This window comes from Spodoptera frugiperda, chromosome 31, assembly GCF_023101765.2.
Source record: "Spodoptera frugiperda isolate SF20-4 chromosome 31, AGI-APGP_CSIRO_Sfru_2.0, whole genome shotgun sequence".
NCBI lineage: Eukaryota > Metazoa > Arthropoda > Insecta > Lepidoptera > Noctuidae > Spodoptera > Spodoptera frugiperda.
Genome location: NC_064242.1, coordinates 2869770 through 2885824, shown reverse-complemented (window position 1 = coordinate 2885824; position 16055 = coordinate 2869770). Strand labels below are relative to the sequence as shown.

Genomic DNA, 16055 nt, shown 5'->3' with positions numbered 1-16055 from the left:
TACTGACTAAAAACCACCCCGTTCTTACTCCTGCCCGTCGAGCCGGAGCCCCGGTAAACCCGCTAGGTAGTCCGCAGCTCCGGGTTGCTCCATGCTGGAATTGAAACCGCTACACATTGCGCGGAAGCCGGTTGCCCAGCTACCGCGTCACGTGCAATCAAAAGTTTTGATTAGTATTCGGTACTACATTGTGTTTGTCTTCATTCATATTAGATAAGAGCTTCTAAGCACTACCTCAATAAATCACATTCTTTAAATATATATAGATATTTTACTCCGACATAACATAATTTGCAACAATTGGTCCACACGTACGTCCTTCTCTAACCTGCTAGTTGAGTATTATGACGGCAATATTCTAACATAACTTTGATAAACTCAACTACAGCTTCATATTGTCATTTATAAGGCAAGAAATCGTCATAGTTTACATTCCTCAAACCACGATCTGCCACTCTTTGATGAACATCAACAGCTTCGAGTATTCTCTCTTCATCAACCATCCTCACTTCTTTGTTAACATTAGTAATCATCTCGCCTTTTCTCTTAATCGTATATTTACATTAGAAAATAGCCATTTAAATATAAATATTAATTATTAAATTATTTGAATTTGGTAATGTTTATAGCTCGATAGTCTTGCCATGTTTGTTCAAGTTTTTCATGTTCTTGTTACATAATTCTAGTTCTAACCGCAGCCCGTCCACTTCTGCCTCTAAGGTACGAGATCTCTTAAACATTTGGACATAGTTCAGCTGTAATTGTTTCTGGTATCGAAGTACTTTGTCCTTTTCTTCGGACCATTTTCTCCTTTCATTGTTGAACTGGGTTTCTTTAGCTTCGAGCTCGCACTTGAGTCTGTCGACGATGGCGGTGGCGGCGCAGGGCTCGCTGCACGAGTCTGGCAGTTCTCCATTCAGTCTTTGAACTTCAGCATCTTCTAAGGCACTATCACTGGAGTTCCAGTGGTACTCGTTAGTTTTGCAGACGTCGTAGATGCCTCTCATGGTCCTCCCGCACTCGATGCCTTCGTACCCGCTAAGGGAGATGTCTGATAGTTCTTGTCTAAGCTCCTTCAGCTCGGTTTTTAGTCTTTCAATTTCATTTTTGCTGGTTTCCTTGGTCTTGGTGAGGTCTGTTACGCTTTCCATGAGATCGTTGGTGAGGCGATCGACTTCTGATTGCAGTCGGTTGATGGATTTTTCCTTTTCGTCCGTCTCCGCTCGGAGCCTCATGATCTCTTTCTCTTTCTTGTCGAGGACTTCTCTCAGTTGGCGGCAGTCTGCCTTCAGGGTGAGGTACTCGTGTCCCTTTGCTGTTTGTTCGTTCTGGAAACATAGAAAAAAGCTCTATTATTATGTTTTTTTTTTTTGGGACAAGCCCGCCACAACCTCCCATATCGCTGCAACTCCTGTAAGCCAGGATCTACAGTAGATACAAACATGAAAACACCGGAACACTGAAGTCCGGCGCGTCCCAGGGAAATGAATGACTGTCTTGGATCCCGCAACGAAACAAATCAGAAGATGTTATTAGAGGAGAAGAAAAGAAAACGATAGTTTCCACTTCCCTCGGTGAATTTAATGCAGGAGACAGGATGACTTAAGCCTTAAGGCACAAAAGAGACTGCACAACTGGGAGAAGCCCAGTCGCCAAGCACCACGGAAATTTTACTTAAAACTAAAATATTAAATGCTAATACTAAATGGGTCCTATGCGTGAGCTGTTATACTTGCTTCCAATAATAGGTATGGCAAAAACGCCTAAACGCACGGAAATTTGCTCGAGACTCCACAAGGTCCGTGTAATAAACTACACCTGATGAAACAATTAAATTATCCAACATAGTGTCACGCTCAGATTGCCAGAGACCACACTCCCAGAGTATGTGATGGGCGGATTGCTCATGTTGCAACTCCGCTGTCGAACATTGGCACCATGGTGAATCAACGAGTTTAAATGAGAACAATTTGCTTTTAAAGTTGCCATGGCCAGTAAGAAATTGGGCAACACAGTGATCCACCTCCAACCATGTCCTCTCCAGACGCTCATGCACGGATGGAAAGAATTGATAGAGGTGGCGGCCCTTGGTAGAAGATTCCCATCTACACTGCCACTCAGTCAGAAGTTCATCCCAGACGTCCGTTAAAGGCTTGAGCAATCTATCAATTTTGCTTCGATCACGTTGTGCTAGAAAGTTTGCGGAAAAGTTAGGTCTCGCATTATAGTACATGGCAGCACGTCGCTGCACCTCAAGATCGACTGGAAGTAGTCCCGCGAGCACAGGTAGGGCCTCTGTGCTAACCGTCCTATAAGCCTTACACAGAAAGATCAAGGCTAGGCTACCGCGCCTATTGTGGCCCTATCAGCCCACACTGGTGCCCCGTAGCACACGCATCCCAGGTAGGTTGCTCCGTAGATGGTTCTGAGCGTAAGAAAAGAGAGACCCCAGGTAGCCTTCGAAATTCGCGTGAGCGCATAGAAATTGTTTTTGGCTTTCTCACTAATAGTCTTAATATGTTCAATAAAAGAAAAGTTTTTTTCTAGGACTAGACCGAGATAGCAAACCGACTCCTTACGTTTGACGGGAACGTTATTGAATTTAATAGACGGCCATGATTTCAAATTTCCTTTAAGCAATAATTGATAGGTTTTATGGGGTGCAAAAGTTAATCGATTACGTTCGCCCCATCGCGAGATCCTACTGAGGCAGTCCTTAGCTAAATTCTCTAGTCCGGCTCGAGTATTTGATTGTATTAACAAAAGGCCATCATCCGCATATCCAGTCAACGTACAACCAGAAGGAAGGGGGGTCGCGAGCAAGTCATCAAACCCTAAATTCCACAGATACGGGCCAATAACCGAGCCCTGAGGCCATCCCATTGACAACGACTTCGACCGAGAAAAATTACCAAGTTTCAGTTTTACAGAACCATGAAGAAAATAAGTGTATAATAGTTTGTATATGTTACTAAAGCAACCACGACCCTTCAGTTTAAGGAGTAGCATTGGCCACCACGCGTTATCAAAGGCACCGGAAATGTCTAGAAAAATGCCTACTACATATTTGTGCTCAGACGAAGTCACTATGGTTCGGACAGAGAGAGCTGCGTCTACAGTAGATTTACCCACAGTAAAACCAAATTGATTATTGTGAAATTTCGGTCCACCGGGCAGCAAACGAGGAACGATAAGCCGCTCAAGAAGTTTTCCTAATGATGGTAAAAGCGTAATAGGCCGGTATGACTTAGGGTCATCGGGTGGTTTATTTCCATTCTTAGGTATTATGCGAATGAATCCACGTCGCCATATACGAGGAAAGACGCCCTCCGCTATACAACGATTAAAGACAGACAGGATCGCGTCAGCCGCAGATTTGCACGCTTCTATTATCATTTTATTTGAAACTTTATCCTCACCAGACGATTTATTCATAGGCAACGTTTTAATAACAGTTACGAGCTCATTGATGGAAGGTAGATCAGACTCCGGTGAATTGGGTGGTATAGCCGCCCACGACCTAATCTGTTGATGATAATCGCTATCTGTCGATACATCGTCAGGGATGAGTTCATCGAGTAGAACTTCCGTTGTCTCCTCAATACCAGTGGTGTGAACATTGTTGACTTTTATGTTCTGTACGAACGCCAGATCGACGGATCTATTGGCTTTGAACTCATGGTACAGAGGCGACCACGGACCCTCGCTTTCCAGCCTCTGCACTACTCTCCGCAACAGGTTACCCTTAGCTTTCTCCACTGAAGCCCTATAACGTGACCTGGCAACTCTAAACGCAATCAATGCTTCATCAAATGCAAAACCAGTAACTTTACGTTTTTTTAGTCTATTTAATTGTTTGCGCGCTTTACGAAAACATTTACGTTGTTCGACTAGATAATTATTCCACCAGTCACATCTGCGCGTACTGGTCAAGGATCCCCGACCAAACGCAATGTCGGCACAGTAAGTAAAAGTATCCGACATGATTTCAGCACCTTCTTCTGCCGAAAGGTCTTTGCGAGTGAAGTCTGTGGCCTGAGATGCAAATAATAAGCTAAAGAAGTTCCAGTCCGCGCCCTTAGTTTTATATCTAAAGCCACTACTGCAAAGCGTTGGACCCCGGGGTAATCCCGAGACAAATTCGTACACGATCAGGCGATGGTCACTACATGACGCATCCGGTAGGACACGCCACCTATCCAAGCTAACGTCCGAACTAGAAAGTGTGACGTCAATACAAGATTCGCCCATTTGACTGCAAAAAGTAGGTGGTGCATCAGGGGTGTTATGTATGGAGAGATTCATTTCGGCAATGAATTCTTCAACGGCACAACGCCGCTCCATGTCAGTAGCCCTAACTTTGCCATACCATAAGGATGAAGACGCATTAACGTCGGCGCCAATTATAATTTTGGAGCCCGCAAGCGATTGCAAGACGTGACGGAGGTGATGGATGTGAGGAGCAACTGAGTCAGAATATTGAAAGTAACAGCTCACAGCGTAAAGTTTAAAGTTTTCTGAGGCAATCTCCGCCACGGCACAGTGTGACGTCATTAAATTAGTTATAGATGTTACTGTGAAATTAGATGATCTCGTGACGTAAATTCCAGCTCGTGACCTACTGTTCAGCTGCACTACCCTGTGCCTTAAGTGGGCATTTTGATACTGTTCTTGAACAAGTACAATGTCAAGCTGATATAGTCGACTATTAGTTTGTCTAACTCGGACGTCGCAACCCTGTCGTTATGTAGATTTAGTTGCCCTATAGTCAACCTATCCATATTATTATTTAATAGGTGGTGTTTAATATGAGTTGTTCGAGTTTAGCTTTGTAGGTGCCACACTCGGGCGAACCACAACGGTGGTCGTGAGGTTTTTTGAAACGTTTGCACGCCACGCATGTTGGAATAAAATTTTTATTATTTATATGAGGGCAGTCGTGTGATTCATGCGCCTCAGCACAATTACCGCAGGTGGGTGTTTTAACCGTGCAATGTTTCCGAACGTGGCCAAACTGCTGACACAAGTGACATTTAACTATTTCGACATCGTCTATGAATCGGCAGGTAGCCCAATCAATGAAAAGTTTTTCTTTCGTGGAAACTAGATGTTTACGTATATTAGCGTCTAGTTCAATGCCAACCCACTTACGACCGTTTTGCAAAGTACGCCGGCGGGTAATTTTACAAGATTTAATAAAATCTTGCTCCTTTACTTCGATTTCCCCACTAATATTTTGACGATACAGTGAGGTCAAAAACGCGGCGTCCTCCATAACTCTATTAAAGAAAAGTGCTAAAATAACTAACATTTTCATGTTTGTAGATCTTATGTTTTTTTTTGAGGAGGGACTATAATCCAATTACTTCTCCCGCTTTGCGCGAGGCGACAGGGATTGTCAACTTCTCACTGACTAAAAATTTCCCACTACTACCCTTCGAGCCGGAGCTCCAGTAAATCCTTCTTACTTCTTTCGAAGACCTTATGTTTGGGTTGAAATCCTTCGTATTCATAGAGAAAATGGTGTGAATCAACATACCTAAGTTTGACTAACTTCCTAACATTTTGGACGTTTCGTACAACTTATTAGATATTCTTTCACCATGTCTAGTATAAGTAATGAACTAATCACCTGAGCATCCTTAAGCTGTGTCTTCAACAACGCGATCTCCCCAGCTCTCTGACAGAGACTCCACTCAGTATCTTCCAACCTTTGACGCAGCAACGCCCGGTCCCGCCTGACGCGCGCTAGTTCCGCGTCCCGCTCATCTCGGGAGCGTCCGAAGCTCTGCATCATGAGACCTCGGGCTGCTCGCACACGAACCTCGTGACTTCGGACGCGTTCCGTTGTGCTGTAACGTTAGGGAATTATTTTTAGTGTGTGATGACTGATGAACGTTTTGATTTGTATGATTAAGTTCTTTAGAAATTAATCATACAAGACTATTGATAATCTGAGTAATGGTTTTATAGATAATGCTGTGTGGTTTCTCTTAATTGAAATATCGCAACTGTACCGTTGCCATTTTATTGGTTTTCAAATATGTAATAGTGCAATGTGTGTCTCTTTTGTTTCTGCTATCTCTTTTCTTATATTTCCTGAACCCGATACCCCCCCTTGTATGGTAGTCGCAGTTGCGACCACTCGACCAACGAGGCAGTCTCATGGTGCAGACAGTCTCAATCTCAGACCAATGAAATGTATTATCTCTTTTTTATTAATCAGTTCCATCTACTTTCCCTTATCACATTAGTTCTAAACCCAGTTTTCACTGATTGGAAACACTTCAATCGAGTTTACAACTTCGATACCATTTATTTTACATCATTACATGTATTTGTTTATAGGTATTTAAAACGTAGTGAAACTCCTCGTCTTATTTTACTAGGTACTAGTCCATAAAACAAATGGCATTAGAAAGTATGATACATTCCTTTATTAAAACTATATGAACCTATAGAGTTTTATAGCGATTGCCGTGAAACCTCGTAACCCAACCTACTAAAGTTGAGAGCAGAATATTTATAGCCGCTAGAATTGTCTGTATGACCTATGAGCTATAAACTGTATGTAGATGGGCTACTTATTTATTATTTTATATGAATGGAAAATATACATTGCTTACTTTCTGCTTCAAAAGTAACACTATCTTTTCATCGCCTGTTGTAATAGATTAATAAGGCATTTGTTTATTCACTAGCTTCTGTCAGCGGTTTCGTTCGTTCCCACGGGATAAAAAGTATCCTATGATATTATTCCAGACCATAATTATACCTCTGTGCCAAATTCTATCCCGATCTAGTCAGCCGTTTTAACGTGATTGAGTAACAAACATACACAAAAACACATAAACTTACAAACTTTCACATTTATAATGTTAGTAAGATATTGCATAAAGTGTGCCCCGAAAATACGGAAACCAAATATCTTAATATTTTTTTGGCTGATCTGAGAATGAAGTTTGAAATAGTATCTAATCGTAATAGATGTGCGTCTTTTTAGATCTTTGTAGTATAATTTCAGCTTACCTATAGTCATGTTGGTCTCTCTCCAGTTCAGCGACTCCTGAGTCGGCAGGCGACGGCGCCGGCACTGGCTCTTTCTCCGCGCCGCTCAATACAGAACTCGACTTTGTGCTGAAAAGAGAAACATTTCAAATATAGTAGGAGTTACAATAAAATATGATTAGATTTGGGATAAACCACGACTGTGCTTTTAAACAATAAGTTTTAAAAACTGAACATGACATGACTTAATCCGATAGAAGCGCCATCTAGGGAGTGCAAAAATGGAAGTCATCATTGGTTTTCGCTTATTTTTTTTAAACGTTGATGAAAGATGGAATGATAATAATTTGGATTTTTTTAATAATAAAATTTATTGACATTCCATATTTTTAAGGGAGGCAATATGCTATAAAAAATGACTTTATTTGATGGTTGACAATAATTTAGTTATAAAGTCAGTATTCTAAGTATAATGTAATATTATCTATTATTATAACATTTGCTCATATCGTTTGGAATTCCATTCATCTGTGTCACTAACGATGTAAATTAGATATTCAAATAACCTACTTGCATTCTATTGAGACGCAATTTAATGTAAATGCACCTATAGGTACACATACGTTTATCATTTATTTATTTTATAGATATAACAAGTTATCAAATATTGGTATTCTAATTTCTTAATAGCTTTATTTCTGGCTGATAATACTGAGACTTATACTCGGCAGTTGCATTTGTAGAGATCATCATCACATCAACAGCTTGACGTGGCCACTGCTGACCAAAAGCCTCTTCTCGCACGGAGAATTGAGGATTAAGCATTAATCATCACGTTTGCTCAATGCGGGTTGGTGATTTCAAACTTATAATTAGAAATTGTAAGCCTAGGATTCCTCACCATGTTTTCTTCACCGTTTTGTCAGTGGTGTCTAAATAATCTTAGAAAGTATGTGTAAATCGGAAAAAGTCACGTTGGTAGGTTTCGAACCTGCATTTTGTTGATGCATGAGAAGCGGACGTTTTAAATTTCTGAGCCACCATTACACTATGTTTCATAGTAGGTATACCTTAATAAGGGCTCCGTACGAGTACGAAACTAGTGTTTTCATACTCATTCCAATTGCTGTTCTAATATTTGTTACCTCTTCACGGTTTAACTACCTACACCTATGTGTGCTTAGGAGTACGGGGAAAGACCCAGCCTATATCACAGGTGTATCACCTCAGGTAAAAGCAAGCACATAATAAACTAGATCCGCGAACATCGAATAGAAATAACATCAAGGTATAAAACGAGATTGAATCCGCAGTCGGTACTAAACATCGTATCCGAGATTCTACGCAGCATCGCAATTCAGATGGAACGGTAAAAGCGTTAGGTATTTTATTACTTTGTTTACAACCTGTTGGCCTACCTGTATACCTAGTTTCGTAATCTGGTCAATTAGGACCGGATTGCTTGCTCGTACCGCTCGCACTGCTAAAGAGGGTGATAAATTGTTATTTGTTTACGTTTTGACCTAAAGATTGGTAATTGTTAGCTTATAGACGTTTTTATTATAAGACTTGTCGCTGTATTCAGTACGTTTAATGATTACTTAATCCAGTTCTTAGTAATTGTTTTCAGAAAAAAACCTAACTAAGCAATTGTGTAAATAATCATTAACCCGTGGTGTGCCGGAATAAAGATTTAATCGAGATACAATGTATTTTTACTGTGTCTCTTGTACCAGCAGACGAGAGTGTAAATGTCTCTGAGTACGGCAGTAAGTAATGAATTAATTAATTTAACATGTTTCGTTGTATGGTAGCTGGTATGACGTCTACTGGTGCATAAGAGAATTTGGATATTATCCTCTAGCTTGGCAAGGGGCGGTATAGATTGAAGCATATATTTTTTTATGCTATACAGCCCCTTGGGTTTGAGAGGCTTGGGAGTGTCAGACTCTTACTGACTAAAAACCACCCTGTTGCTACTCCTGCTTTTCGAGCCCGAGCCCCGGTAAACCCCGACAGTCCGCCACTCCGGATAAGATTGTATGCTAAATAAAGCTTAATGAAACACTTAAAATAGCCTATTCTATATACGGCAATATTATGACAGCATTTAAGTACACAAAACAGTTCTCTTTTCTCTGTTTAAGTAGAACACCCGTACAAGCCCACAGATTAAATAGTGTGTGCCATCATCTTTCAAAATAAACCGCTATGTTATGTTTATGTAAGTCTTTTGTTGTTACGCTCATGAATGGAGTTACACTAACGAAGATCAATGCATTCACTTTATTACTATTGTTATTTTATGGCTTGCCTTACATAACTGTGTTTTTGATTGATATTATTTAGTTGAGTACTTTGTTTACTAAAGAATAGAACGGACATTACGATTTTTTTTACAAGAACATAATATTTACAGCGACAAAAACAATAGAAGTATTGTTTTTAATCTGTTCTAGGATTTCGGCCATATTTTTTTACGATGTGGAGATGACATTTTTTGATTTATTGACCTGTCATCCGTTGACGTTTGTCATCCGTCAGTGTCATTAATGTCAAATTGTTTTTAATTCGTACATAGAGGTCGCTCTATAAAATTATTTATGTAGAAAATAGAAAAGGGCATTTATTTTTATGATTCTTTTAAGTCTGTAGTCTACTTAGTAAGTGCAATAATGTTAAAAACATGAAAGGCAGGTCGCGGTCGGTAGCTCGTCTTGCTTCACCGACGGAGCGTTACTGCTGCTCAGCTTATGAATCTGTTTTAATTATGGATGTAAAGTGCCAATATCAGGAATGGCTTTATGGGTATGCTGTCAGTAAGTGGAAAAGAAAGAAAGATATTTATGAGTTCATGAAATGATTTTTTTGGTTGGCTTTGGTTAGTTATAGTCTAGTGGTTTAGTACCTAGGGTAAGGTTCCCCTAGTTTGCTAAATGTAGTTTTTTGAGTTTCATTAAAGTAATAGGCTGGGGTTTAAAAAAAAATGCGCTTTATAAGTGCCGGAGATTTATGGTTACCCTGCTTTCCTAATAAAGTTCACAGTGTAATAGATCAGACAAAATAATTATTATCTTAATAGAGATCGAATGCCCAGTAGACATCATCATAAACCAGTATTCTAATAAATGTAGAAATAAATCCAATATAAAAGGATACGAATCACACCATTCAATAGTTTTGGCAAATATTTGCACATGCTAATTGATAAAATATTAGACTTTACTTTATTGGACGTGACGACGTGTGTCATACACTCTTTGTTGGTACGTGCTTCTAATATCACTTGAAGGAACATGTTTGACCTTTTTGAAGGACATCTGCAGTTCGATTTGTGTATTGTTTTTCTATTGAGTTCTTTCTGGACCTTACTGTGCCATCATCACAGTCTAGGGACGTAGCTGGTGCCGTATCTGCCATATCAATTATATGGGGCTACGGGCCACCCAAACGTCAGTAAGAGTCAAACTATCTCGCCTCACCCAAGGACGGAAGAAGTCATTAGATAATTTTCACTCCCTAAAATAAGGGCCTACAAACAATTATTTATAAGGGCCAAAGCACGCAAAGCCACTTTGACAGTCATACAAAATTACAATCTACAGACTTCTGAAGAGATTTGCAAAGTCCTTATATCTTAGTATATTATTAGAAGTTAATCGACAAAGTGGCCACGGTATACGATAAGTGGCTTGAAATATAAAAAAGACGCTTTTTACCTACCGTTAGTAAATAAACTATGTGCCTCATGACCTCGCTATAATATGGTGTTTGTAATAACTGAGACGTAGATTTATGCTCTAAAAGTTCGTAAATATGAATGAATGGAGAACAATTATGTATAATTTACTATTACTTGGAATTGTCAGAAAATCCCTTGTATCTAGAGCGTTACGGTCAACCATTGTTTTGTAAATAGCAGACTTTATAGTCGTTTTGTCGACGAAACATTTTTTCTCCAGTCAATAACTTTTTTTTTCTCAAGAGGACACTCCGTAGTATGAAGTTCACGGGTAAATAATTATTATGTTTCCATCCAACTATAAGAGCGGCATTTGTGCACATTCCGTACCTTCATAGATTTTTGGTCCAAGCAGACGATTCACTAAATATTTTTTCGGCTTACTCACGTAACTGGCGGCGCGTCATATGTCGGGTAATTCTGCTCATGAATTTGAGCTTGTAGAACAGCTTGAAACTGGTCGAGTTCCTCGTCATACAGTTACGTGAGTAAACCGAAAAACATAACAATTAATTCGGACGAATCATTATCGAGTTGTTGATGATATCGAAATTCTTAGTTGTAGCATCGAGAAAACGTCAGTATGAGTGTAGTCAGAGTTAAGTCTAAGCCCAGATGGACCTTTGGACAATACCAGTACAACACTAATGTTATATCATTCCACTACGTAGGTTTACAGACAAGTGCGAAGCTAGAAAGTGGAGGAAGAAAGTCGTGGGCTATATTTTATGATGCGGCTTATTTACGGGAAAGCGAATTATGTGTAGCAAGAAATATAGAAACGGACATCGATGATAGACTTCAACAAAAACTGGAAAACAGTATAAATAAAGTGTGAGACTGTTTGTTACGCTTTTACGTCGAAACTGCTGAATCGAGTTTGATGATTTGCACGCAGAGATGTAATGTCTGTGTTATGTCTATCAACGAATATAACCAAGTATACAAACCTATACAAGCGACCAGTTACTGATGAATGGGCAGCAATACCATTGAGGTTTATTATTTTTCTTGAAAGTAGGACTTTTGTTCATGAAAGGACGAATTCTAGCTGATAATTCTATAATCCTAATCTTACTTATACAACGTGTAACAAAAAGGCCATACATATCAATTGCACGGCTTCTAGATAACATAACAAACGATACGGGAAGGGTTTTTTAAACTAATTTTTTCATGGTACCAAGTTATGAGTTTTTCAAATCGCGGCGGCGCGTGATTCAAAATTAAGTAGACAAGTACTAGGCGATCAGATTGACAGAAGAAATGTTTCATAATATTAGCGAGTGATCCCTGTAGTGTTGTAACATGTTTTTATGATTTAAAATCAAGAACCATGCGATATCAAGTATTTGGTACAAAAATTTTTTTAAACGTATTTTAAGCTGAAACTTCGTGTAGAGAGTCTATTCAACCTGTATTCATCAGCGCTTCTTGATGTATATGGGTATTTTGTTACACGTTGTATAAAAAGCCAAGTATTAATTAATTTCTAACACTATTTTAGCAACACAGCGCGTGAGTAAAACAATGAACTGTTCGTACATCTATAACTTATCATGATTTACACCTCGAAAATAATATTGTGACTAACATAATAATAAAATACTTCTTCCTACCAAACATGAACAAAACCTAGCTTCCTAACATACATCCAATTGTTCCTCATAATCCACGATTCCGTGCTATTTAGAAACCGTCGGTTTGCGAAATCACTATCACGCACACAGCCATTCAATTACGTGTAGTTACCACAAACAGCATATCAACCTACCCCGACCGTTCAACATAGATTTTCAGCTTTATCACAGGGCTATAAGGTTGTAAATCAATTGTGGTTAAGGTATTTTGATGAGCTAGTGTCTGTACATGCAAATGAGATTGATGTGAGCGCACCGGACCGTGGTTCCTGGCTTCATCTCCGCAAAAGCTATTGTTGGAGGATTATGAAGGCTATGGAGTTTGGCTTGTTGTTTTATGGACGTTTGTGATGAAATTTTTGAGTGTCGTCGTGTTGGTATTAATGGAATTTGATTAAAATACTCGTATGTTTTTATACTCGGAGTCCCATCCCTATACACTTTTATCGCGGGTATCGTAACCATGGTAATACCAGTTTTTTTTATACAGTATTAGCCGGTAATCGAGCAGACGGATCACCTGAACAGAGGCGTTACATGTACATTGCCGGCCTTTTGGGGGTTAGAAATTTAAGGGTTGTTGGGGAATCGGGGATCGGGAAGGGGCGTAATTGGGCCTCCGGTAATCTCACTTACACAACGAAACACAACGCAGAGTTAGGGTTTACACATTTAGCAGAGATTAGGCAGCAGCATTCTTTAATAAACATAAATCTTTTGAACAGTGACCTCCAACCCACCTGCCCAAGCGTGGATGGGTGAAGATTATACCAATCAAGTAAGAAATCATAATAACAAACAAACATAAAACAAAAAACTCAATAAAAATCCAGGTCAATAACAAATCAGCATTGATTATGGAACTTCATCTAAATCAGTTCAGCCGTTACAGAGGTTATGTTACATAGACATACAAGGTCAGTTGTATTAACAACTTTTGAAGCAAACCGTTGAACCGACGCTTGTTTTTATAACATCAGTTTGTGAATGGCAAAGTTTCATTAATGCTTTGGTCAGAGGCTAATGTTCTTAAGCATACGTGACGTCATTTGTCCGTTGAAGTTTTGAATGTAATAATTTGATGAATTCGCTGATGTTATCGGTCTGTTAATGAATGTGCTAGGTTTGTTTTAGATAGGTGTTAGAGATGATGCTTTTAGCGAGAAGCTAAAATTTAAATGAGATACATTTTGCCCAAGTAACGGTAGTAACAACATAGATATGTATAAACAGACAAAAATAAAAGGGGATTTGGTCATTTGGTATCCTGAGACCATCCTAACTTTACCACTATCAATGCTATTAAAGTTATCCGATACTAATAAATACGATTTATTTTATGCTAACTTCTAATCTTTGATTATTTAAGTGTCAGTGCTAAAATCAACTATAATTATTAAGTTTTCTCTATTATGTTTCTTGATCAGATGGAAACGATAGATGTCGTGGTATGAAACTCCTATGACAGAAGAATGTAAGTGTCTAATTTGAAGGTACAATTTCCTTTACAAAAGTGTTCTACAGTCATTAAAGCAATTTCCATTCAAGGTGTATCTAAGCACCTATCCATTATGGAAAACTTTGCCATTATTTATGGCTATAAATATGATGTAACTGCACACTTATACAATGTAATTGTAACAATAAATTATCACATTTATTACTCCAACGACCATCAGTGTTTTATAATAGACCATAATTTTTTTAACGAGGAAAATCTACTGTCGTTTATTTGTAGAGTAAGTGCGGAAATTCGCTATTAAGAAAACCACAAATGTTTTTTTTATTGGTTACCTAATGCTACGATAACATAGGTTTTTTATGTTATAAGCCAGTAAACGAGTAGACGGTAAGCAATCGCCGCCGCCCATGGACACCCGAAACAACAGAGGCGTTACAAATGCGTTGCCGGCCTTTTGGGGGTTAGGAATTTAAGGGTTCTTGGGGAATTGGAGATTGGGAAGGAAGGTAATTGGCTCTCCTCATGACAGCATCCGAACGTTGTTTCACATCGGTTTTCTGGGAGGCCGTGGGATCACTCCCATCGTCGTCGTTCGTACTGAAGCATGGCTTTCCCACACCTAAATAGGTATTTAAGTTAAAGTTTTATCTGCTCCAATATGAGTTTAAAATAAATATCAGATTGTGTCTTGTTTAGATTTGAGTTCTGGCAGATCAACAGATCAGAGGTTAATTGAAAAACATGACAGGAGTAGGTTATGTACCGATTACCGATATACATCGAACCGATTATGTAATCGGTCAAAAATACTACGTACAATTTAAAAGTAGATCATGGTTCATATTTAGAGAATAAATGAACACTGATGGTAAGCAATAGCCGCCGCCCATGGACACCCGAAACACCAGAGGCATTATAAGTGCATTGCCAGCCTTTTGGGGATTAGGAACTTGACGATTGTTGGGAATTCGGGGATTGGGGATTTCCCCAGTCCTCGAATTCCCCTCCCTTCACAATCTTGTGGGAGGTTATTCTCCAGTAACCTCACTCAGATGAAACACAACGCAAGCGTTGTTTCAATAATTGCTATCGAGTAGCCGAGATAATAGATTATCTGATAACATCGAAAAACATTCAGTAATTTTGACACATTCAACCCTAATTCGTGTGTAATGCTACTTTTAACAAGTAGTTTTTAGATTTTTATAGGTGTGAAAATCATCCAATGACTTCTCCCGCCTTGAGCGAGGCGAGAGGGAGTTTCAAACTCTTACTGACTAAAAACCACCCCGTTCCTACTCTTGCTTTTCGAGCCGGGGGCCCGGTAAATCCGCTAGGTAGCATTCAGCTAAAATGTAACATAGTCTTTATCATCCTGTATTAACTGAACATAATTACGACGTTAACAATTATCTAGTGTAAGCTGTGTAACACTAAACAGTTGCGAGGGTGGTTACTGGTCACGGCAGGTTAGTTGTCTTGTCACGGGTCTTGCAAGACGATGACATGATATGCAGTTACCGCACTTTGTAACGTAACTAGCGGGTTAAGTTAACGTTACTTGGTTAAAGTTTAGCAGTTGTAAGTTATACATACGAGTCAATATAGAGATACAACATAGAAGAATAGATTTAGAGAGAGAGAGAGAGACAATATTGATATCCTATGGACTATGTGTTAATTATCTTTGTAACTTGTAACTATAATTTCTTCACAGAAAGTATTAGTAATGTCAATCTTATACTTATCTATACATATTTAATATATAAAGTTGAAGAGTTCATTTGTTTGAACGCGTTAATCTCCGAAACTACTGATCTGATTTGAAAAAAATATTCGTGTTGGATAGTCTATTTATCGATAGGACCCAAGTTGAGCGGGCGAAACCGTGTCAGAGTCACTAGTTCAGTAATAAGGAATCAAAGAGATAAAGAAATGAATAGTAGCAATTAAATTAATCACCATTTCTCATTCTCTTATCACAAAACTGATGACTGTAAAGGATGTTCAGTGTTCAGTCATCACTGATTACTGATCTAGTACTCAGCGGAAATAGCATACAGACTGGTAACCTATATGTGTGTTGATAACAACATTATTTTGTTATCAAATAATTATGAGTAATCAGATTCCTGTGTCGTGCGTCCATGTTTATTATATTATATTAAATTAAATACATTGTTTGATATAAACATTTCATTTC

At 38.9% G+C, this 16055-nt stretch overlaps 1 protein-coding gene across 4 annotated transcripts in view; it reads right to left on the bottom strand.

Annotated features, from left to right (window-relative positions):
- Positions 1-217: 217 nt before the first annotated feature.
- LOC118276266 (leucine zipper putative tumor suppressor 2 homolog) overlaps positions 218-16055 on the bottom strand; it is a 108637-nt gene continuing 92799 nt past the window's right edge. For 2 of the 4 annotated variants that reach the window (XM_050707358.1, XM_035594518.2), the window contains 3 exons: positions 7030-7137; positions 5633-5852; positions 220-1328 (listed from right to left, as the gene is read on the bottom strand). In XM_050707358.1, the coding sequence (XP_050563315.1) occupies positions 624-1328; positions 5633-5852; positions 7030-7137 (1033 nt within the window). In that variant the 3' untranslated portion in view covers positions 220-623. Of the gene's footprint in view, positions 1329-5632; positions 5853-7029; positions 7138-16055 lie in introns of all 4 variants that reach the window. The other 2 variants (XM_035594516.2, XM_035594517.2) reach the window with 2 other exon arrangements.